Raw genomic sequence first — 23,020 nt, 5'->3', positions numbered from 1 at the left:
AAAAAAAAAAAAAAAAAAAAAAAAAAAAAAAAAAAAAAAGAAAAAACAAAATCCAATCTTGAAAACAAAACCCAAACTTACTCTTTTGGTATTCTTCCACAAACAATCCTTCACTCAACAAAACAAGTTGACAGTGGGGAAGTGTATAGATATAGATATATTTCAAGAAGCTAGCTCATTTATTTTAAACCATTAAACCTTTAAAGCCACCAATCCAATCACAGTTCAAAGAGAAAGAAATTCAAAACAGAGCTGACCCTTAGGATTCCAAAAAAAAGAAAGTTGCAAGCTGCTATTCGGGTGACTTGCAATTTACCTCTCTGGTGATTTTTGGATAGAGTTCTGGGGCTTAAAATTAGACCGGGAGCTCGAAAACTAATGTATCAAAACAAAAAAAAACTGCAAGCTCTTGTTTTGCAAGTGAAGACCAAATGGAAAGGAAGTATTTGGAGAAAATGAGGCAATATATGAAAAAGAGGAGCCACTAAGCCCCCATATCTTTCCTTGTCTCTGCCTACGTGTTATTCATCTCATCCTTATTTCTTTAATGCTCCTCAAATGGATTATTAAAAAATCAGAATAATGTATAGTCTAAAGACTAAAGGTGTGTTGTATTGCTAGTCGGCGTTTAGGATAAGAAAGCTAAAGCATGGGGTCAGGAAAGTGAGCAAAAAACTAAGGCAGGAGAGAAAACAATTTTGTGGCCCCAAAAGATATATCTGGAAAATGGACACACTTCATCACAAATTGGGATTTCTCTGTAGATAATGATTTATGACTATAAATTATAATATTAGTAATTGAAAATTGAGAGAAAATACTTGGGAGAAGACTATGGCTGATTGGCTATGTGTTATCCAACCAGGGTTTGTTTGGAGTTAAGTCAAGGTGGGAATAGGGGACACTATTCCAGTCTTTGCAGTCTGAGTCCACTGTATTTATGCAAGGTTGTGAGCTATTTGTCCCCCTCCCTAAAAGTAGAAAAGAATGCAAGCATTTTTATATTTCGAGGATTTTTGTTTCTTTCTTCTTAATCTTTATGATGATAAAATTGTATTGCTGGGCCACAATCAACAGAAGAAAATGGGAACTTTGATTGGCCACTAAAATTTGGCACTACATACTCGGTAGGCCACACCTAAAAAGTAGACTATAAATCTAGGCTTAACATCAGCTAAAAAGAAAAAAAAAAAAAAAAAGGGATAAATACGGAGTAATACTCTACGGAAATACACCCAAAAAGTAAGTTTATAAAAATACAAAATATAGACCGTAAAATAACATATATAATTCAACAGCCTATCACCATTTCATAACACATAGAAGTGAACTTTATGAATTTTATTGAACAGCAGAAAATCTAATAACATGCCAAAGAAAGTCAATAGGAGTCCAGGTGGATTCGAACCACCATCCTCTCAAATGCAATATTTGAGCGCTCTTCCAACTCGAGCTCCTAGACCCATCCATACGAAACATCAGGCATAAGCCACTTCAAATGCACTGGTAGTTATAAACACTAACCTCATATTATTAATTAAAATTAAATTAAATCATGAACACTCTGAAAATTAAATCATTAACTCCTGATCATTCAAAAAGATTGTTTTATTTCACCACCGTATTAAATACATGTCCATTATTGTAAAATGTTCTTCAATGTATCGCCCTCTGTTTTCAGGTATTTAACCACTCATTACACAATTATACTAATTTCTCTTTAGATTCTTTAAAAAAACCCAAACTCTTAACCATTTGAAAATATAGACTACAAAAGATTTAACAGGCTAAAAAACCAAACCACCAAAACTTATAAAATTCAGATTTGCATACTAAACAAACTAAATCCAACCCGTCAATGCAACAAAAAACAAGGTAGTGTTAACATTCGTTTTGACTTTAAAGTATAATTGCAACATCACCCAAAATTGATGTGAATGCAAAATAAAACATAGTATATAGGGAGAAATTTAATTCACAATCATTGCTAAGTTGACATGTTCAGAAGTATAAACCAGATCCATTAAACAATTACCAATGCACTTCTTCAGAGACCTCAATCTTCAGAAAACATGATACTCCCAGCATTACATGATTCCTTTTATGGTTGAGAGAAGTGCAGATGAAGAAGGTGATGAGAAGGCAGAGAATACTTCCTTTCAGAGAAAGAAGAGTGCATAACTAAAAGGATTGCCAGAGATATCATCATAACTAAAAGAAGAGTGCATAGCTAAAAGGATTGCCAGAGATATCATCATTAACTTAATACTCATCTGCCAACAATAGAAAAAATTTTACACTCACTTTCACATCTATTGCTATATATAGCTCTTTGGCTTACAAGTTACAGAAAATCTAAATATCTAAATATTTATAATGTTACATTGTACTCTGCAAAAAACATTAACTGCAAAACAATTACAATATCAAGAAAATGAAATGTATATTCCAAAAGTAGTATGAAGTTTTTATCACTTAAATTTAGTCCCCATTAAATATAAATATCTAAATATTTATAATGTTACATTGTACTCTGCAAAGAACATTAACAGCAAAACAATTACAATATCAAGAAAATGAAATGTATATTCCAATAGTATGAAGTTTTTATCACTTAAATTTAATCACCATTGTCACCAAGTTGAAAATGATGTGAGAAACTCGTATAGCAAAACAACCAACACTCAAATACCACTGTGCTTTTGGATATACGAATCTAATATACTGACTATTCAAAATACATGAATGTTAAAATAAACCTGCTGAAATGGGTGGATAAGTTTAACTTAACAAATAATCGGACAAATACATAAGTAATAGCTGACAACCGCATTACCATTACTAGAGGGAAATGATGGGAAAATAGAATCCATTTCTTTATGTGTAAGTTGCCTTGGGTGTTAATATTAAGGAATTTCGTGCTTAATAAAAATATCTGAAATCAACATTTATGACAGAATTCTGAATAATCGAAATAACGTAAAGGGAATTATATTGTGTACCTTGAAGTAGTCGTGCAGTGGTGAACTGATAATACCTTAAAGGCCTGGTAGTTGATAGTTTTCTTGCTGTTGTTGGTGTCGTACGGGTATCAATTGTGCTTTAAGTTACTTTTATCCATGATATGTGTATTTATTCATGGACAAGCAACAGAATAGTTTGCTCTGAGGGTTGAGAACTTGAACGGGAGCAGGAGGCAATGAGACAGAGAAGAGGAAAAAAAAAGAGGGACACGACACACCGGAAAGGAGAGCCAGGCAATCCCGTGCCATCTCCTCTCCAAAAACAAAAAACATAAATTTTATTAGGGTTGTTGACCTGCCATGCGAGCGCACCCGTCATGGCAAAGGTCGGTAGACAACAATAATTACGTAACACAGTTATCAACTCATTATCCTGCCTACCGTATCGCCTCGTCTCTACCTATATTATACAAATGCATTATTATCACCATTCACAAGCTTAAATGAAGAACGAAACGTAAATCAACGGAACAATCAATAAACCATCTTAACCTTGATCAACCAGCACTTCATTCTCCAAATCTCTACCATCCGCAGCATCAATGATCAAATAGGTCACATTGATCAGCTCTGGTAGTCCAAAATAGAAACATCCACATATCCGATCAAACAAACAGCCTAGCAACCATAGTTGCTTTCACCAGGATCTGGAAATTCACATGATAAACTAAATCAAAACAAAATACTACAAAGCCTTTAACAGAATGTCCCGAAAATCATGAAAATCATCAGCCGGTAAGAACACCAACCTCACCAAATCCGTGAGAGCGAACCATCAGAGTATCAGACGGCTAATAGAGGCGAGAGAAGACAGCAGCCGCCATGTCCTTCGCGACATCACGGAAACTCAGGCGAAACAACTCACAAAACAGAAAAACGAATCAAAAATCATCGGAGATGGAGACTAGTCAGATTACCTCCGACGATGCAGCACCAACCGTCATCAGATCCGGCATATCATCCGATGTTCATCAACTACCAACAAAATCATGCTCAATCAATAGATCGTCGATCGATCTATGAGGAAATTGAGGAAGCATCGACGGAAAACAACGGTGGTCGCATAGATCTGAACAAAATTGCATATCTGCAGAGAAAGGATAAACGGCAAAGAGGCCAGACGGCTGTAAAATGCGATAACAACGTCTGAGGCTTTACGTAATTTATTGAGGGCGTGGAATGATCTAACGGCTGAGATTGGAAGAGTGGGTGGATATTTTTATGGTGTGATGAGCATGGACGTAGATTTCGGGGCGAGGGTTGACTAAAATATTGTGGAAATAAATGGACGGTTGGCGATGGAGTTTTATTGGGGGTAAGTTTCGTGGTTTTTGACTCGGAAAATAGTACGAAGTTGCCACGTATTTTACTTATACCGGTAAGTTAAGAATATTATTGGGAAGAGGCGGTGGAGGGGATACAAATAATACAATATGATTTTTGTTTAATTTTTGTCACATAATGTTTTAAAGAGTAATGTTACTCCCTTCTAAAAAATTTCTTTCCATAATTTTTTATTTCGATATGACATTTGATTGATTATTTTACTTTTATTATTATTTTATTATATTATTATTAAAAGTGAGTAGTATCAAACTATCAACTACTCAATATTATTAAGGCATGTCATGTACTATAATAAATTTAAGAAGGATTAAGAAAAATCTTATTTTTAAATGTCACCTTTTAATGTAGTTTACATACTATTCTAAAAGAGTAATATTTATCTAATATACGTTCTACTGATCTTGTGGTCGGGTGGTACGTAATTGCATGCCTATATAGAAAAAGAGTGATTTGAGTCTAGAATCAACTAGGAAAAGTGATAGTACCACCTATTAAGATATAACACAAGATATGTGTCAAACAAAGTTATGTTCAACAAACACTTTTTAAAATACAAACTCTATATCTTAATGTTACAAAATGTATAATGTCTAATACGATCAAAAGAGCTATTGTCTTTGCATTACTACTATTAAAAGAGCTATTGGTAATGATAATTTGGTATTGGAAGAAATGCGAATATGCGACTGTCGACGAAGAACGGCTCACTTGTTGCAATTGAAAAGGTTAAGCAATAAGGTGATAATTTTGATCTTTGAAGTAATTAGATAGATTTTGTATCTAAAACGTTAATTTTCAAAATTTAAAAATTAAATATATAGTATTCAAAACATACAAAATATTATATTTCAAATTATCAAAACACATTTTCTTTCACATGAGTGGAAATCCTTATTAAAAAGGCAACAACAACAAATGCAAAACGCATGCTTACATCCTTCAACAATTAAACCCCGAACACACATCAAAAGGATGTTCTAGTATCCCGAGTTTGCTAATAACCAAAATAGCATTACAAAGTTCTTGAATCTTCCCACTAGCTTCCTTAATCTTCAAAGGTTCAGCCGGAGATTCTTCAAATAAATTATCACACTTCTTGAAATGATTCAGAAGTGAAAAAGCTTGAGATTTTAGACCTTTAAAGTCTCCCGATCCCAATTTCAAGGCATATTTGCACCAAGAAGCGTCAACAATTGCCTCATTACAACCGTCCAGGCACGTTGCAAGCCGTAATTGTTGATTAACGGGTAAATTCTGTCTTAAAATCACACGAATAACATCTTTCATAGAAACCACCCTTGACTCCACTCTGTCCAGTAAAATTCTGACCAAAGTGGTATAATTTGCGCCGATGGAGCGAGAATCCGATCTCAATTGTTGCGAACAAAAGCTAGGCTTCATAGTTTTCAAGCAAATTGCATCGATTAAAAATGGGTTTGCATCTATAGCAACAATTTGAAGGGAAATGACAACAGAAAACGCGAAGAACAATGCGTTTTTGCAATTAGAATCCATTTCTGAGTTTTCCTGCACTGAGTGGATTGTGATGTAAGAACATATAAATATTTTTTCTGTTTCTTTTTTATTTTATGTGCAAAACCTTTTGTTTCGGGGTATGTTAGTTGAAACAAATTATCGTTACTTCCAATCATTGACCAAATCAAACCCTTTCTTCTTTTCACCATCACTCATTAATTCTGGTGGTGTTTTTTTTTTTTTTTATTTTTAAATGTTTTTTACTGTGTCAATCAGCATCAGTCTCGATAGTATAGGTACCAACATATATGTTACGTTGTTTCGTTACGGATAACGTTGCTACAAGTTCTGTCCGATACAATAAGATATAATATATCATACATAATTATGTCATACTATTTACACCTGTCGGGATAAATAAAGCAGGAGACAACCCCAGCTAAGTTGGCGGTTGTTTACCTCATCGTAAACCTTTGTTATCTAGAATCACAAGGTGAATTTCACTCAAAGTGCATAGTTTGAATAGGGATTGCGAACTTTCTGCAAAGATTAGCACCACAAATTCAAATGCAGAGGCTAACCAGCAGAAAAATGTTTGTATGCTTTGTTACAAAGGCAGCATCAATGCTGTGCAGAATCTGCACTTTTACTAAACAGAAGATAGCCAGCCATCAATCTCCACTAACCAAACTGAGAAGTGCAAATAATTCCCACTTTGAAAAAGGAACAATCATACATATTATGCTGCAAAAACCATGTTACCCCATGTTAGATCTGACTTTAGTGGAAGAAGAAGAAGAAGGAGAAGCAGCAGATTCCAGTAAAGAAATCTTTTGTCTGAAGCTGTTGAAACTTGCATACATTGCTTGGATTAGAATAGAAGTAAGATGCCTGCCTGGTGAAAATCCCCCCAAACTTCTTATCATTGATTTTTCCCCAAGCTCCCATCTTACCAAACACTGAATAAGGCTTCCCACCTAAGTGACAGACATTTCACCAAGCCAAAACTCAAACCAAGAAACATTCCCATTTCCCATTCCCCATTTCTGCACTTTCCAGTCTTACTGCAAAAAGCTCCATCTTCGCGGGAATTGGCTTGAGTGTGGGAAAAACATGGCAGCAAAATCGGACTTGGCACAGAAGCTGCTGCACGATCTCCGGCTCAGGAAGGAACGGATGGCTGCTGCTCAGAATTCCGGGAATTCACACTCCTCGTCAAGAGGTAAATACTCGGGGACATCATTTATTGCATACCTGCATTCTGCAAAACTGCTTTCACATCCCAAGAACCAGAAAACTTATGAACTCTTCCATATATATATATGCAAAATGTCTGTAGAATGATAGCATGTTAAGTTGTTAACTCTATGACTAGCTGAAAGTTATTCTATGTATGAACAAACCAGGAGGATATGCAAATGCTGGACAACCTCACCGGGGTTCTCGACAGATAAAAACTCTAGAATCCGTAAGTTCTAACTGCAGAAAAGTTGGAATCTTTGTTATGATAACAAGCAATTGAGTAATTTCACTTACTCCATTTACAGGCAGGTTCAAGAACAAGGAATTCACAGATATCCGGGAGGGGGGGAAACAGATCATTCCATGTTCAAGAATCTGCTGGGCAGATTGTTCCTTATGCAGCTGGAAGAAAGATAGATCTGTCCATGGCAATCACATTTGCCATCGAAAATCGAGGGAAGTTTACTAAACTGAACTCTTCAGCCAACAATTCAGTGCTGGGATTTATCCATCAGATTGGGCAGAGATCACTGGATTTGGGGAAAATGGAAAGGAGAGGTTTTGATAAGTATCATAATCCTTCAAGCAGCCAGATTGTTACTCTCTCGAGTGTTCAAGTCGGTGAAATCTCGAAAGGGATACAGAGGATAAACCAGATCCTCAAAGCCTGCTCGGATGGCGTTAACTTTGACAGATACTCAGTTGAAGTTGGGAAGGAGCTCTTGAAAGGTGCCATGGATTTGGAGTCATCCCTGAGAATGCTTGTGAACCTGGAGGAAACATCCAACTACATGATCAACCCTAAACGAAAGAACCGGATAACGTTGCTCGATGAAGATGAAGATGAGGTTAGTGCTGCAGAAACAGCAGATCAGAAGCTGCAACTGGACCTTCCAAGATTCTCGTTCGATAAGCCCTCGAGAAAATCACACAGCAAGAAAGAAACGAGTGAACCGCGACTTCTAGCCCTGACATATCCAGAGAAAACTCTTCCACCAAATGAAAAGAAACCTCATAGAAGATCAGCTAGTATTTCAGTTTTCAAGGCTCTTTCTGCAAATTTGGAGCCCAAAAACCAGGCAAATGCATCAATGATTGGAGCAGAAAAAGGGAGAATTTCGAATGTCATTGCAAAACTTATGGGACTGGATGAAGTTCCCCAAATTGCAGATGTGAAGGCAACAAGACAGTCATCAACCTCTAAGAAGAAAGAATCTCCAGAGCTGAAGAAACCTGCACATTCCAGCGTTCGATCGACTACTGATTCAGAAAACAAGCCACCCCACAACATTGATAAGAAAACTAAACAATCCAAGAATGTATTGTCATCTCTGGATGCCATAGTTCCCCTTAAAGATGGTGGTTCTGCCATGGTTGCCTCTGATACAATCTCACATCAGAAGGGGGCGAAACAAGCAGTTAGACAGAATCACCAAAGCAACATTGCTCAAATTTATCAACTCCCTGGAAATCTCCTGAAAATGGAGAAAGAGCCACCAAATCATGGAAGCAGTGAAACCATCTCGAAGAACGAGGCACAGCCAAACCTTCCACAAAAGCACAAGATGGAAGTCGCTGAAAACTTGTCGCCGCAAATAACCAAGCACAGGAAGAACATACATCAGACAGAAAACAAAGTAGCTGACAGACTTCTTCCGGAGAACCAACAAACTCCCCTCGAAAAAACTGAAGCCCCTCGGCTGCAAAAGCCAAGAAAACCTGATGGGATGGAGGACATGAACCAGTCAGATAGAAAAGAGCAAAAATTGGAAGTCAGAAAGCCCAATGGAGGTCAAGTAGAGACCAGAATTTCACAGACATTTAGGAATAAAACAGGTAGTGTTCAAAAAAGGCAGCCTTCAAATGGAAAGTTTGCAAGGACTCAGAAAGATCTCTCAAACAGCATACACCCTGAAGAGCTTGCCAAAAATGGGAAATCTTCAGGGCCTAGAGCCACTATGCAAAGCGTTGATCAAAACGAGTCTCCACAGGCATTAACACCCAGAACCCAGAAGGTTGCACAAGAGAAGCCTATCAAGGTGCCAGTCATAAAGAAGAAAGAAAGTTACATTCAAATCCACAGAAAAGAAGCATCTAAAAGTATAGATGGATTGGATGGTAGAAAAGGAACCCCCAAACCCATGGCTGGGCCATCGAAACAGCAGCTACCAATATTGCAAGTGAAAAAACAGACGAAACATAATGTGAAAAGCAGCACAGCCGTGAAAGCAGGCAAATCGAGTGAAGAACATTCCAAGGAATCAAATGGAAACATCTCTGAATTTGAAACATCAGAAATAGGCAGTGAACCAAAAGAAGAGTCCTGCAACATTGCTGGTGAAAACATATGCAGAAACCCGAATGCCTTGACATCTCCTAGTTCTAATGGAAATGTAAGTTCAGGTTTGATAAACCTTTCCTCCATAAAGTACATAACATTGAGTATTATGCTAATCAAATATGAGTTCAGGTTTTGCATCTTAACCTTCAATATCACATTATGCTTTATTCCTGCAGAAGAAAGATGCAATGGAACTAAGTATGAATGAATTCCAAGATGAAGAACAACAACTGGGATTTGGACAAAACCCAGAAATCAATCCACAAAATACTTCACAAAATCAGCAAGGTAATTACATTTAGCAAAACATATCTAATTCAAACATCTGGCACATATGATGGACATAGTAGAACATGATCATTAGTTTATGATGTTTCAGGGCACCAAGAAACCAGTAAGCTATCCCAAGAAGAAGAGCTTAAAATCACCCCCACGAAAACTTCAGGTACTTACATATTTGTCTTTTTTTTTTAGTGAATACAATTAGAGTACAGAAACAATAACTCTCTGATTGTTGCAGAAAACCCACCAGGACTGAAAACTGGTACTTTTGCACCAGCGATACACGAGCCACTGACTGAATCAGAAAAGCATCTTAAGGAGACACTGATCAAAAGCCATCTATTCCTCAGCACTGCAGAGGCGCTTCTGAAGCTCAACTTACCGATCAGCGTTCTCCATGCCACTGATCATATCAACCAAGGTGCAGACTTTAAGCTCACAGCAGACTGTGGCTATGAAGTACTGAGAAGAAAAGCAAGGAGCCAAGAACTCTCACTCCATCCCTGTGCAAAAATAAGCATCAGCTACACCAAGGTAAGATCTTTAGATGATCTGATCAAGCAACTGTGCAGAGACTTTGACAAGCTGAGCTCCTATGGCTGGAATGGCCGGGAATCATGCGACTCATCGCAGTATTTCAACAATATGCTTGCGAAAGACATGCAAAATCGCGACCCGGACATCAACTGTATGTGGGATTTTGGGTGGGATGAGACCATGTTTGGCTTCCTAGAAAAAGATGAGATTGCAAAGGATGTTGAAAAGCATTTGCTTAAGGGACTCATAGATGAGATCACCATCGACTTATTATAATGCCTCTGCAATAAGCATTTAGTTCTGTAAAGATTGAAATGAAACCATCAAAGCTGATTTCTTTTCTTCAATAGTTTTTTTATTCTTGAAATCAAAGCTGATGAATGGTTCAGTATATGCATGTCCTCATTTTGAAGATTAAAAATAAGAAAAAGTCAACGGCTTTGTGATCAACTGATGATGAACTAAAACAGTACATAATATTGCTGATTTTTGCAGAAGGAATTTTAGTAGTAGCATGCAACAGGTTAAAGAAAAACCCATCAAGAATCTGGCTTTTGAAAAAGGATGTTATAGGGTAACCCAGCCGAATTGATTAGATAATAGTATAGGTTTCAAATTTAACTTTACTTGAGAATTGCCACTAAATTTGCAAAGCTAGTTTTATTAATCAAAATATATAAATTTTTTAAAATACCCCAACTTCGAGTTTCAATCAAACCCTATTTATCAATCGTTGGCTCATTGCTACTCCATTAATCAAAAATCTTGTTTAAAGGGAATCAAGCTCCCTCCATTTTTTGAATCATATGTTGTTGGTGAGTGGTAATATACTTAATTTAGATAGTTTAAGCTAAGTTTGATTATAACTCAAGATTTGATCTACCTGGCTCCATAGCCATTGAAATCTTGCATTCTAATTAAGGTATATGGAATTATGGATGGATATTAAAAGTCAGTGAATTTCTAAGATGTTAATCCACATCTACACATTTTATACCGAGTACAATTAAGTACGATGTCTCTGATTAAACCGCTTATTGCAAAAATAAGTGTTTATTATACTCATGCAATTCAAGTAGCAGATATATACATAGTTGTACCCGATATAAAGACACCTTGACACAGAAAAAATTCCCTTTTATGGTTTGCCTTGTAGTGTTGTTTAGGCATTTCTTATGAACGAAGTATGCGTGGATCACCTGCCTAAAGTCGACTCCACTTTATCCCTTTGTCCTTGAAGTGTAAACCAATCCCAATTCTATCAGTGTGCTTCACAAAATGCTTTAGACCAAACCTCTTTTCCATCATATTCTTTTGCCTCCACTTACAAATGTCCATTCAATTACAAGTTAGAAAAAAGTTGGCACATTGGATAAATATTATACATTAAAACTCGCTTAGTCAAGTTAGTTGTATAAAATTTTTCTAGTGCAATTTACTTTTCTGGTATAGTTTGCCTGTCAGAGTGGAATGAGATAGGGAATCCTTAACATGGAAGGATTCGAAAATGGAAACTTGGAAAAAGTGAAGGAGCCAGGGCATATTAAAACATTGTTCCTGGTTTTAAAAATGTCATCATTTCATCGTCGTCCTCCCAAAGCCAAACAGATTGCAGCACTACAGCATGGCAAATCTTCTTTACAGTTCATATTTCTTATTTCTCTTCCTTTTCCAGCTTTCAGGTAATCAAGATTGTTTCTTTTTGTATGTTTTACTGGTTCTTTTAGTTGAGATTAGTTTAGTAATACAGTGTGTTAATGGCAATGCAGATGCTCAGTCATTCATTGGGGTGAATTATGGCCAAGTGGCGGATAATCTGCCGGCGCCGGAGGCCACGGCGAAGCTCCTGCAGTCTACTTCCATTGAAAAGGTTCGGTTGTACGGAGCGGACCCGGCGATGATAAAAGCGTTAGCGAATACGGACATTGGGATCATGATCGGAGTGGCTAACGGCGATATTCCGACGATGGCCGCCGATCCCGGATTTGCCAAGAGTTGGATAGGCGCCAACGTTCTTGCCTTCTACCCCGCCAGCAAGATCACGACCATCAACGTCGGGAATGAGATTCTGTACTCCGGCGACCGGAATCTGATCACGCAGCTCTTACCGGCGATGCAGAATCTCCAGAACGCGCTAAATTCCGCCGCCGTCGGAGGGAAAATCAAGGTTTCGACGGTCCACGGGATGTCTATGCTGGTCTCCTCGGAGCCGCCGTCGTCCGGGAGATTCGATCCGGCGATAACGGACTCCCTGAAAGATTTGCTCAGCTTCATAGATTCCACCGGCGCTCCTTTCTTAATCAACCCGTACCCGTTTTTCGCGTTCCAGAGTGACCCCCGGCCCGAAACGTTAGCCTTCTGTTTATTCCAACCAAACGGCGGCCGATACGACGCCGGGTCGAAGATAACGTACATGAACATGTTTGACGCGCAGTTGGACGCCGTTAGGTCGGCGTTAAATGCGATGGGGTTTAAGGGAGTGGAGATTGCGGTGGCGGAAACGGGGTGGCCGTACAAGGGAGATAGTAACGAGGTTGGTCCTAGCGTTGATAACGCCAAGGCTTACGTTGGTAACCTCGTTTCTCACCTGAGGTCCATGGTCGGAACTCCATTGATGCCGGGGAAATCAGTGGACACTTATCTGTTCGCACTGTACGACGAGGATTTGAAGCCCGGACCGACTTCCGAGAGATCCTTTGGTCTTTATAACACCGATTTAACCATGACCTATGATGCCGGACTTTCAAAATCTTCCACCCATCAGGTAATCTCACTCACAATTCCAACTTGCTAATTACTAGTTATAAGTTCTACTTTCAATAAAAATAATTAAGATCTTTGTGGTCAAGTGGCACTCGATTGCACAGTTAAGTTTACATATTAAGTCCTCAAATACAATTATGCATAATGTTGAGTAGTATTATCATAGTGGGTTGAAGCCCACGATAAGACGAGTTAGAGTTACAAAAATAATGGCCCACGAAAAAAGGCCTAACAGGCTTGGCCCACTAAGGCCCATTACTCGCATGGGTTGCGGGTCAAACCCTTTTTCTTGTAATATATATGTTTAAAAAACTTGTGATGCCCGTAAAGGGTTGTTATGCCGTGGACCCAGGTCCACCTTGCAAGGTGGCAAGGTGGACCTGGGTCTACATTCACATACACTATACTCTAGATTCACATACACTATACTTTATATTCACACTTTGTAAACTCCACATTCACACATTACAGGATTATATGTTTAGTAACTATATTACCACTGTTATGCATTCACACATTCAAAACTCTATATTCACAGGTCCTATACTCCATATTTACAACTTGAGAACTCCACATTCACACATTACAGGGCTACAAGTTGTTAGAACTTTTAACTCTATTACAGATTCACACATGCATAACTCTACATTCACGATTTCTATACTCCATATTCACAATGTGAAACCTCCACATTCACACATTTCTGGACAACTCTACATTCACACAATCATAAATCTACATTCACGATTTCTATACTCTACATTCACACTTTGAAACCTCTACATTCACACATTTTTTGACAACTCTATATTCAGCGATTAAAAAAAAAAAAGGATAAAAACAACGTAGTTTTGGACCCAGGTCCACCTTGCAAGGTGGACCTGGGTTCACAGCATAATTTGCCTGCCCGTAAGCCTGCGGGCCTAACAGGCCAACCTGCAAAAGTCGGTCAAATATTAGGCCCGATGTGGGGCGTATCGGTTCGCTTTGACAATACTGATGTTGAGCATATAATATAAAAATATAATGCATTTTTGTTGAAAAATACAGAGTCCAACGACGCCAAAGACTTCTCCGGCGATGGCTCCTCCGGCGTCAAAGAAGAACAGTAGCTTGTGGTGCGTGCCCAAGGCTGGGGTATCAGATGCCCAATTGCAAGCAAATCTAGATTATGCTTGTGCACTACAAGGAATCGACTGTAGCCCAATCCAGCCCGGTGGGGCCTGTTTCGAGCCCAACACAATCGCTTCTCATGCGACATACGCCATGAACCTCGTATACCAATCATCGGAAAAGAATTCATGGAATTGTGATTTCTCACAAACAGCCACCCTCACCTCCAACAATCCTAGTGAGCCTCTCATCTCCAACTTTTTTCTGATTAGTCACAACTATAACCCGAGAGTGTCCAATGGGTAAATATGCTCAGGTGATACAATTCATTTACACCCATTTTTTTAATTTTTTTTTTATATATTAAAAAAGCCTTGAAAGAAGCGTCATAAACTCATAAAGAAATAGACCTTCCCTAGCATGATACACACATCTGCCACCCAGCATAACTAATCAATTGTTTATTTTATCTGTTTTTATATATTTATATCTAAAACATGTACTATATATACATATATATACATACAAGGGCTATATATGGAGTAGGAGTAAGGATGGGGTGAATGGGGACAATTGTTTCTACTGCCCTCATTGTAGCTCCGCCCCTAAAAAGCTCCACTTGATGATTTAAAGTTTAACCTTCAGATCTTTTCTTTATATTTTGTTGTGTAGGTTATAATGGATGTAGCTATCCTGGGGGAAGTGGCTGAGAAGGAAGACAAATTGTAATCAACTTAGCGTGTGTCCATGTTTGAGTGGATCTTTATTCTTATTCTTGTGTACGTGCGTTGGTGAGGAAAGTAGATTTTGTGTGGATAAGAAAGATTCATGCAAACAAGTTTTCTATTTATGGGTGCTCCTTTCCTTGATGTAAACTAAAGGACTTCTGACACTGTTTTATTGTGTGCTGTATTCATGGACTTCAAATCCTTTGGGCCTTTTTTGGTTTTTTTTTTTTTTTTGAAACCGCCTTTTTTGGTTATTTATTGGACATTTGTTGCATTGGGTCCTGTATGCCCAATCAACAATTCAACATTTCAAAATTAAAAAGAACAAGATTGATAAATACTTTCTTCCCGAACTAAAAGTTGAATCCCTAATCCCAGAAGCCCCTCATGCCTTGACCCAATAGAGCATCTTGGAGAATATAAATCATGATAACTCAGCTGAATACAAATGTTAGACATTTGCTTATTGCGCACAAGGAGCCTCTAACTGTCGTTGGTGAGTGGTGAGACTCGATCACTGGTCTTTCTTTTCAAACGTCACTCATGGGACCAATTGGACAAGATTAATCAAAACTTGTCATAAAAGGATGGGTACACAAGTAAATAGAACATGATTTTTGTTTTAAAAAAAATCATTAATTTGATTCTTGTCAACATCTTCTTCATTGATGTTTTGTTTTATGTCCTCATTAGCTGCACTAAATTTGTTTGGTCATAATAATTATATAACTTTAAAAAATTTAATTCATTATTTCTAAGAAACACAATTCTATTTTGTAATTAATGAAAAATCCAATGAGAACAATTTTATGATCTTAAAAACATATAAACACCCTGTTCACAACTTCCGTTGTCGTCCAGCGGTTAGGATATCTGGCTTTCACCCAGGAGACCCAGGTTCGATTCCCGGCAACGGAATCCTTATAGTTTTCTAACTACCGCCGGCGGCGGCTTAGTTGAGCTATATCATTTTCCGGTGTTTTTCTGTAAATCTAATCTGATGTTTGTGTTCTTAATTACCAAATGTTTTCGTCAATAAGTATGCCTAATCTTTTAATTTAATACGGATTATGCCTAATGTCAACTACTTTAATAATTACATCAATTAATGCTTACTAATAGATGTGTCACCTACAACAATTATTTCCCCTACAAATAACGGTTGAACAAATCCACGAATCATATATTTGTGCAAGACTAGACAAATAAATGTGAGTTTTGTCCAAGTAGCAAAAACATATCGAATGTCGAATGAGTTTACTTAAAATCAACTTTAGTCAATAAGAACAATAAACTTAAGTTGTTCAGTTTTAATAAAAAGATAACTTTGTAGTTTATAGTTTAATATAACTTAATTTTATGTTTTGAAATATTCAGTTCTTTCACACCACAACCAAGAGCTCTGACTAAGCTAGAAGAGACTCACGCTACTTCATTCATATCCTCATAGGTTATGTTGTCTTTTTATAATTAGTATATTTGCGTCGAGTTTGAACTCTTGATATATATTAAAATAATTTTAGGGATTTGTTGGTAGCACATTACTCATGATTTAGTACGTACCCCATCTTTGAGTACTTTGATAGTTACGTTGCTTAGAATGAGTAAAATACACATGGACACGCCTTTATGGCATATCTTAACGTGCATCCATCTCAATTACAAAATTTTCTTCTCACATACATAGAATATTGAGTGTAGATAATAAAATGGTTTGTTTTTCTTCAGTTGTCGAGCTTATGATGTGGGTGCTTGGCGGCTACTAAACTATTATCAATCCACGAAGAATCAAAGGTGCGTTCTATTAAACTATTATCAATCCATGACAAATCAAAAGTGTGTTCTATTTTAACTTAAAGTGTAAACTAATAGTGAAACTACGCATTATATTTGATATATTGTACGTTCAACACCGAGACAGGGTTACAGGTCAGGTGTTTTGTTAAAAGAAGAATCATGGAAATGTGAGTTTTCAAGCAACAGGATTTATGCTGAAGAAAGAATCCATTTTGAGTGGTAACCAAACAAAAGATATATTAAATTTCATGTAAGTAAGCAAATCCAATAATGGCATGAAGTTTGGTTCCTGTTGCTTTCAATTTCTTCTACTTTCTAGCCTGATCCAGGGGCTATGATCTGGTTTCTTAGCTGCATCATGAATTCACCATCAAATTCATTCTCTTCTTCCCTGAACTTCTTCTCGAGCAATGGCAATTGCAATGGCCTTTTCTGGTGTTGAACTGCCGCCCCTTCTCTCTTTCTTCGCGATTGCATCGGTTATCTTTGTGTACCTGGTAATCTGCTGCCTTATTCTTGAATACATTGGGGAAAACGGAGAGCCCCACGAGGAGCCTTTGCCAGCAGATGCAAGGTTTTCAGGGTTATCATATGAAGACCTGCAAGAGATGGGCTGTTTTTATCATCGAGGTGAAGAAAAACCAACCTGCGCTATCTGTCTGGATTGTCTCCGGGAAGCAGAACTGTGCAGAAGTTTTCCGGGTTGTAACCATGTGTTTCATGCTCAATGTATAGATCCTTGGCTGGCAAGAAGGCACACTTGTCCTACTTGTCGAGCATCTTTTAGACCAAAGCTTCTGTATTGAATCAACAAACTCTGCAATTCTTGTATCTGCATAATCCAAATCTAAGCAATTTGTATCAGTTAATGGTCCCATGTTATTCCAATGATAAAAACTGCATCCATAAATAGCCAAAATTTGACAGGAGATATTTCCAAAAACTATGATTTATTGATCAGGACGAATCCTAGAGTGTTCATATAGATACAATGTCATTGTGACATTGATACTTCTCATCTCAAATCAAAGATCAGAGTAGATGTGATACAAGTACACAAACAACAATTATTTTGCAACACAGGATGGTGGGTGGTTCATGAAATCACCAAGACTAAGCCCTCTGTACTAGCAATGGACTATACCAATTGGCTAAAAATCAGGGAAATAAATAAGATGGTTGAAGACTAAAAGATAGTAATGCTCTTGTGGTTTCATGATCATTGATGAACCTCAACAATCTCAGGAGTGGCGTGGAGCTCTACTACCAACTGTGCGATTCTTTCACCGACCTTCACTTCATAATCAGTATCAGCATGGTTGAATAAGATCACAAATACTGGATCTTTATCCAAATCAACCACTCCAGCTCCAACTTGAAGGGAGTATCTCCATGCCCTACTCGATCTTCCAGCTGCAAACCATAGCCACAAACTTTTCTTAGGAAGAAAGAGGTAGGTACATTCATTCTACACAAAACTATATTGTGACAACGAAAAGAAAGGGGAATCAGAAAAAGAAAAACACTGAAAGGAATATACCAATACGACCATAAGTTCCAGGCGGGAACTCTATACTTAAATCAGTAGGAACCTTAGCTTTACCTCGGGCTGGTACTACAGTATCTGCAGCACTGCACAAAACGAAAGATTAGCTTTTAGATTATGATCGTTCTAAATTTGGGGAGCGGTTTTTCCACTAAGTTACATTTGTGCTAAACCTACATGTTTTCAAGTAAAAAATATTGCTAATGTTTAGTTCAAACACAAGGACCTCACCTTTCTTTTCTGAACTTAATACATCCCTATCCCTTTACTTACATAAAGTATATGAGAAAGTACAATTAACTAAATAATGGCAACTTTTCATCTCTCTTTCCTAAGCCCATAAACCGCAAGTCGCTAGTGGAATTCAAAACTTCACATTGCCACTGGAGCAAAACTTTAAGGTGATCGATCAAACCAACTGATATAAAATCAAATGCAGGATACATGAAAATTATAAACAAGGCCACAGAAAAACCAACATTCATGTCTAATACACCATGTTAGCCTATGTTTAAAGAAAAAAAATCCCCTTTTTCCCCGTTTGTTTGTCAATGTTTCGAGGGATTAAGCATGAGATTGAAATTTTGGAGCCATTAAACAACCCTTAATTAAGACATTCAACATTCATTCGAATGCAGCGAAGGAAACACACTTGTTTTGGGCATTTCATCGAACAGCAGGGGCACACTGAATGCAGATGCATCATGCAATGGTGAATCCTCGGATCATGAGAATAGAAACAGAAGGAGGAAGGTATACCTGAAAAGATCATACGCGGCGGACTGAGGAAACATTCTTTCGGGCAACATGGCCTTTTCAGAGAGTCTTGTCACTCTCAAAACCGGAATCCATTTCTTGATGGCTTCAGCTAGGTCCAACTGCACTGGCCCCTCCGGTTTGTTGGACCTGTTTTCTTTGGCCATTGCTAAGAATTCTGTTGCTAAATGGAGTGACAGAATGAGTTGTTCCCTTTCAAACTGTGGCGGATCTACACTGGGGCACCCTCCCTCCCCACCCCACCCCATAGGCCCATATATAGCTTTTGTAAAAAAAAAAAAAAAATAAATAAATAATTTGTATATAATATAAGTACAAAATATAGATAAAAATAATTGAAAGATGTTTAGGTGGGTTGGTAGAGTATGAAAGGTTACGGGTTTATAACTACCCATTCCAATTTTGTGTTTGCTAGTAATTGTGTCCATATTTTTTTTATAAAGCTTTATTATGTTTTACTATTTCCAACAATTTAATTTTGTTTTATATTCTACCATAAATATTTTAATTTTGATATATTTTATTTTTTCTTATATTTAATAATAATTATTTTTTATATATTAATAATAAAACGTATTTTGATATATTTTATTTTTCACCCAATATTATGACTATGCTGCTGTGTTTTTTTTATAAAACTACCTCAGGAAGCATTCGCTGTCGGCAACAATGGCTATCGGCCAGTTGAATTAATGGGGGCGTAGGCCACTCGTTGGAAGACTAGAAATTCGAAAAACAAACACTAATTTATTTCTTATAAAACCAAACGCCAATCGAACTTTATTAAATGAAATGGAAGTGTGTATTACAATAACCATTACAACAAGAACACTAATTAACTTTCTTCTTTGTCATTTCCGCTCTGCGTTTCCCTGGTCAGAATGTCAGATAGAAAAACAATTACAAATTATGTTAAAAGGGAATTACATTTGAACAGCAGTGATGATAATGAATTCAAGAATTAGAGCCGGCACCTGGATTCTGGTTTGGCAGAGGAGTGAAGAGACATCTTGGCAATCTCAGTCACAGCAGCATCCCGGACAGCAGAGTAATCACTCATCATATCCTCGTAGGCCGCCTCGAAAGCTTCTTGCCAGAACTTTGGCAATCTTGAAGTTCTACTCTCTGTGTAGACATCCCACATGTGCCTCACCACCTTCTCTCTTTCCTCGACATCCTGCAGCAACCCAAAACACCAATCACTTCAAGAAAATCTTTAACATATCAAGGGGAAAATGAAGAAACATATGCATAATTCATTCATACCAAGAGATCAAGATCATCATGGATGGCAGGAGAATCAGGTTTTGGAGAAAGGTGTTTCCACTTGAGGCCAAGAGTGATGGAGCCAGTGAACATAGTCCAACAAGCTAGCAGAAGAATTGCAGCCAACACCCATAGCTTATATTTGAAGCCTTCTTTCTTCTGAACACCATTACTCTTAACTTGCGCCTCTTCGTCTCTCATCTCTTCATACAACAACCCAAGTACAGTGTCCTAAGTTGCCTGCCAAAATTATTTGGAGGTGGTAGGGTTTGTGTAAGAGACTTACTACCACTCATGCACCGACGATGTAGTTGCCTGGGGACCACTGCTAATACATTCAAGGATTCCTTTTACATGGAGAAACTTCAGGCTTATCAACTTATACAAACACAACAGCAACAAGAACAAAACAATTAATAGAAAGACACCTTTTTATCATATCTGATGCACAATATCAAAAAAGACACAAATGCTATTTCATTCTTAATCTAAAAACAAAAGGACTTGATTCTATTCAAGTAAAAAAGAAGATTTTCTAGCACATTTTAGGGTGTTACAGACTTCCAGTGTCACTGTTAAATTCAGCATATAATAAGGCCATAAATTCATAATAATGGAGAAGGCACACCGACAGATCACATGACAAAATTATTCTGAATTGATACATAGTCATTTATCGGCAGATCACGTGAAAAGAATGTGACTTTCTATCTTTCAACTCTAGTACAAGATATTGATGATACCAAGCATCACCATCACAAGTGCATCAAGGTCACAGTATACAAATTAGAGCAAGATAAATACAGTAAAATATTGATATACAACTGTGCTCATAATTGTGTACTAAAAAGGTTTCCTATTGTAACAACTATTTCATATTTGGTCCATCATTTTGATGAATGGTCACAAGTCATCCATGTAGGGCTCAGATCAAGACACCCTATAGTTGCAACAACTCCAGCAGTCCAGCATTCTTGAAACTTCTGGTTCTGATTTTTCCATGGGGGTCACCTGTTCTTACATATTAAATCATTATCAAGCACTAAAAATCCATTTACTTCAAAATGTTAAGTGATACAGTTCGTGAATCAGCTCAGAATTTGCTTATAATCAGAGACAAATATCATATGTCCAGACATAATTTAGCAAGATCATCATTGGATGTTCGTGAAGTGAACATAAAACTTGATTAAAAATGGATTCAAATGTGAGATAAAAGCAACAAAGAAGAGCTAATAATGCAAGTCCCTCAGAGCATTTCCATATAGGAAGAGTGCAGACATTCAACATGGCATCAGGTTCTGACCGCCCGTCTGCTTTTTCTCATCACTGTGAAATACTTTCAAGCCAATATCAAATGGCCAAGAAAATAACTAATTTTTTTAAACAACCTAAAATCAAGAAAAATTTGATCATAGAATGAGAAAAAAAACACAGGAAAATTACGACTTAATCAAGGCATCAGATAATAAGCGGAGTTCTTGATCTACATCAACATTCAGTGTGTAGGATAAGAGTACTCGTCATTTGCCTTCTACCGATTCAATAACACCAAATTAACCAATGAAAAAAACTGGTTTTACAGAAAAGAGAAGATTTTTAGCATCCAAAAGCAGTGGATATAGCGCACAATCGAATCCAATATTCAAATAAAATAAAATAGGGTTAGCAATTGAATATCGGAAGATCCATTTGACCCCAGAGCAAAACACAGATGCAATGGGCTGGTAAGCCAACCTATGTTCGATTTCTGCATCAGATGCATCTCCCTTACGCCATTGGAGCCGCAAGGAGAGTGTAAATCCGATGCATTTTTTTTCACAACATATTCCCGCATGGAAAACAAATGCATAAAGATACCAATTTCACCAAAAAAAACCTAAACAAATACTCCTTATAATGAAAATAGAGAGACGAAGAAGCGTATCTACTAGGGCGGCCAGTAGCAATGTATAAATAGGATTTTGATGGAGGCTAGGGTTTCAACTTATTTGGATCAAGCTTTAACATAGGCCCAGCTATTAACCTACTCACATTTCCCTCTACTTCTTTTCTTTTTCTGGATAAAAATAAAGCATTTTAATTTTATTCAAAAAGTGAATTAAGCCCTTAGGGTCCGTTTGGTTCGCGGAAAATATTTGAATGGAAGTGGAAGTGAAATTCCGTGAAAAAGTAGTTACTAGGAAGATAAATTATGTTGTTTGGTTGGTGGAAAAGAAGTTGCTGGGAAGATAAATTATGTTGTTTGGTTGGTGGAGAAGAGTATGTGAATAATGAGTATAAAGATCTATATGTCCTTATGTATTATTAATAATAATAAAATTAATATTTCTTAATACTATTGTTTTAATTTGGGGCCAATTTCTGAGGCATTTTTGGGCCTTTTTTTTGTTTTTGTTGCAAAATTTTGGGCCAATCTTCTTTTATTTCTTTAAACAATTTTTGAGGCAAATTTTATTAGGTTTTCATTCTCATCTCATCAGACCTCAATCCTCATTCTCGTAAATGGAGGCTGCGTCGAAGAATCAGCAGAGCAGAGAGGCCGAGGCAGCCACGGCGAGGCGGAGAAGGAGGCGCAGAGTGAGGCGGCGACCGGCGACTGGCGAGGGCAGAGGCGGAGGCGGTGACTGGCGAGGGCAGAGGCGGAGGCAGAGGCGGCGAGGCAACCGGCGAGGGCAGAGGCGACCACCGACTATCTTTCCAGTTTCCATTTTGGCAGGGAAGAAGAAGAAACGGGAAAAGGAGGAAGAAAATAGAAGGGTAGAATGGTCTTGCCATCTCA

General features: G+C 37.6%; 5 protein-coding genes, 1 long non-coding RNA gene and 2 other non-coding genes across 11 annotated transcripts; 4 read left to right on the top strand and 4 right to left on the bottom strand.

Annotated features, from left to right (window-relative positions):
- Positions 1–1,959: 1,959 nt before the first annotated feature.
- LOC116029589 lies at positions 1,960–4,438 on the bottom strand. The gene is made up of 2 exons (XR_004100338.1): positions 3,773–4,438; positions 1,960–3,670 (listed from the first exon to the last, which is right to left on the bottom strand). It is a non-coding gene; the product is annotated as an uncharacterized LOC116029589 (long non-coding RNA).
- Positions 4,439–6,568: 2,130 nt separating this feature from the next.
- Positions 6,569–10,698, top strand: LOC115999616. Of its 2 annotated transcripts, none has more exons than XM_031239460.1 (6): positions 6,569–7,068; positions 7,253–7,314; positions 7,394–9,481; positions 9,606–9,717; positions 9,794–9,874; positions 9,950–10,698. In XM_031239460.1, exons 1-6 carry the CDS (start codon positions 6,960–6,962, stop codon positions 10,522–10,524), a joined length of 3,027 nt encoding a protein of 1,008 aa, XP_031095320.1. In that variant the 5' UTR covers positions 6,569–6,959; the 3' UTR covers positions 10,525–10,698. The 2 variants fall into 2 exon arrangements, with proteins under 2 accessions (XP_031095320.1, XP_031095327.1); XM_031239467.1 differs by having other exon boundaries at positions 6,570–7,068; positions 9,809–9,874.
- Positions 10,699–11,823: 1,125 nt separating this feature from the next.
- LOC116015049 (glucan endo-1,3-beta-glucosidase 7-like) lies at positions 11,824–15,062 on the top strand. 2 transcript variants are annotated; one of them, XM_031255055.1, is made up of 4 exons: positions 11,824–11,930; positions 12,018–13,012; positions 14,062–14,362; positions 14,797–15,062. In XM_031255055.1, the coding sequence occupies exons 1-4, from the start codon at positions 11,873–11,875 to the stop codon at positions 14,832–14,834; spliced, it is 1,392 nt and encodes a 463-aa protein (XP_031110915.1). In that variant the 5' UTR covers positions 11,824–11,872; the 3' UTR covers positions 14,835–15,062. The 2 variants fall into 2 exon arrangements, with proteins under 2 accessions (XP_031110915.1, XP_031110908.1); XM_031255048.1 differs by having other exon boundaries at positions 14,062–14,440.
- A 636-nt stretch (positions 15,063–15,698) lies between these two features.
- Positions 15,699–15,770, top strand: TRNAE-UUC. The gene has a single exon. It is a non-coding gene; the product is annotated as a tRNA-Glu (tRNA).
- A 1,258-nt stretch (positions 15,771–17,028) lies between these two features.
- On the top strand, positions 17,029–17,513 carry LOC116021559 (RING-H2 finger protein ATL56-like). Its single transcript, XM_031261992.1, has one exon. The coding sequence runs from the start codon at positions 17,060–17,062 to the stop codon at positions 17,453–17,455; it is 396 nt and encodes a 131-aa protein (XP_031117852.1). The 5' UTR covers positions 17,029–17,059; the 3' UTR covers positions 17,456–17,513.
- Positions 17,514–17,719: 206 nt separating this feature from the next.
- LOC116021542 (deoxyuridine 5'-triphosphate nucleotidohydrolase-like) lies at positions 17,720–19,182 on the bottom strand. Of its 2 annotated transcripts, none has more exons than XM_031261974.1 (3): positions 18,955–19,182; positions 18,190–18,281; positions 17,720–18,062 (listed from the first exon to the last, which is right to left on the bottom strand). In XM_031261974.1, the coding sequence occupies exons 1-3, from the start codon at positions 19,116–19,118 to the stop codon at positions 17,869–17,871; spliced, it is 450 nt and encodes a 149-aa protein (XP_031117834.1). In that variant the 5' UTR covers positions 19,119–19,182; the 3' UTR covers positions 17,720–17,868. The 2 variants fall into 2 exon arrangements, with proteins under 2 accessions (XP_031117834.1, XP_031117840.1); XM_031261980.1 differs by having other exon boundaries at positions 18,253–18,281.
- Positions 19,183–19,699: 517 nt separating this feature from the next.
- On the bottom strand, positions 19,700–22,159 carry LOC116013802. Its single transcript, XM_031253734.1, has 3 exons — positions 20,239–22,159; positions 19,947–20,149; positions 19,700–19,844 (listed from the first exon to the last, which is right to left on the bottom strand). Exons 1-3 carry the CDS (start codon positions 20,437–20,439, stop codon positions 19,808–19,810), a joined length of 441 nt encoding a protein of 146 aa, XP_031109594.1. The 5' UTR covers positions 20,440–22,159; the 3' UTR covers positions 19,700–19,807.
- LOC116002472 lies at positions 21,693–21,773 on the bottom strand. Its single transcript, XR_004094475.1, has one exon. It is a non-coding gene; the product is annotated as a small nucleolar RNA R16 (small nucleolar RNA).
- Positions 22,160–23,020: the final 861 nt, after the last annotated feature.

Source organism: Ipomoea triloba, chromosome 1 (genome assembly GCF_003576645.1).
Source record: "Ipomoea triloba cultivar NCNSP0323 chromosome 1, ASM357664v1".
Taxonomy (NCBI): domain Eukaryota; kingdom Viridiplantae; phylum Streptophyta; class Magnoliopsida; order Solanales; family Convolvulaceae; genus Ipomoea; species Ipomoea triloba.
This window is presented reverse-complemented; position numbering and strand designations above follow the sequence as displayed.

What these genes read in the sequence shown, in the direction of transcription:
- LOC115999616 (XM_031239460.1), top strand. Translation starts at nt 6,960, where the DNA reads ATGGCAGCAAAATCGGACTTGGCACAGAAGCTGCTGCACGATCTCCGG. An exon ending in AGATAAAAACTCTAGAATCC is followed by an intron (nt 7,315 to 7,393) that starts GTAAGTTCTAAC and finishes CTCCATTTACAG; the next exon opens with GCAGGTTCAAGAACAAGGAA. An exon ending in CACCCCCACGAAAACTTCAG is followed by an intron (nt 9,875 to 9,949) that starts GTACTTACATAT and finishes TGATTGTTGCAG; the next exon opens with AAAACCCACCAGGACTGAAA.
- LOC116015049 (XM_031255048.1), top strand. Translation starts at nt 11,873, where the DNA reads ATGGCAAATCTTCTTTACAGTTCATATTTCTTATTTCTCTTCCTTTTC. An exon ending in CTTCCTTTTCCAGCTTTCAG is followed by an intron (nt 11,931 to 12,017) that starts GTAATCAAGATT and finishes ATGGCAATGCAG; the next exon opens with ATGCTCAGTCATTCATTGGG. An exon ending in CAAAATCTTCCACCCATCAG is followed by an intron (nt 13,013 to 14,061) that starts GTAATCTCACTC and finishes TGAAAAATACAG; the next exon opens with AGTCCAACGACGCCAAAGAC.
- LOC116021559 (XM_031261992.1), top strand. Translation starts at nt 17,060, where the DNA reads ATGGCAATTGCAATGGCCTTTTCTGGTGTTGAACTGCCGCCCCTTCTC.
- LOC116021542 (XM_031261974.1), bottom strand. Translation starts at nt 19,118, where the DNA reads ATGGCCAAAGAAAACAGGTCCAACAAACCGGAGGGGCCAGTGCAGTTG. An exon ending in GCCGCGTATGATCTTTTCAG is followed by an intron (nt 18,282 to 18,954) that starts GTATACCTTCCT and finishes CGTTTTGTGCAG; the next exon opens with TGCTGCAGATACTGTAGTAC. An exon ending in TGGAACTTATGGTCGTATTG is followed by an intron (nt 18,063 to 18,189) that starts GTATATTCCTTT and finishes TATGGTTTGCAG; the next exon opens with CTGGAAGATCGAGTAGGGCA.
- LOC116013802 (XM_031253734.1), bottom strand. Translation starts at nt 20,439, where the DNA reads ATGAGAGACGAAGAGGCGCAAGTTAAGAGTAATGGTGTTCAGAAGAAA. An exon ending in ATGATGATCTTGATCTCTTG is followed by an intron (nt 20,150 to 20,238) that starts GTATGAATGAAT and finishes GGGTTGCTGCAG; the next exon opens with GATGTCGAGGAAAGAGAGAA. An exon ending in TCTGCCAAACCAGAATCCAG is followed by an intron (nt 19,845 to 19,946) that starts GTGCCGGCTCTA and finishes CATTCTGACCAG; the next exon opens with GGAAACGCAGAGCGGAAATG.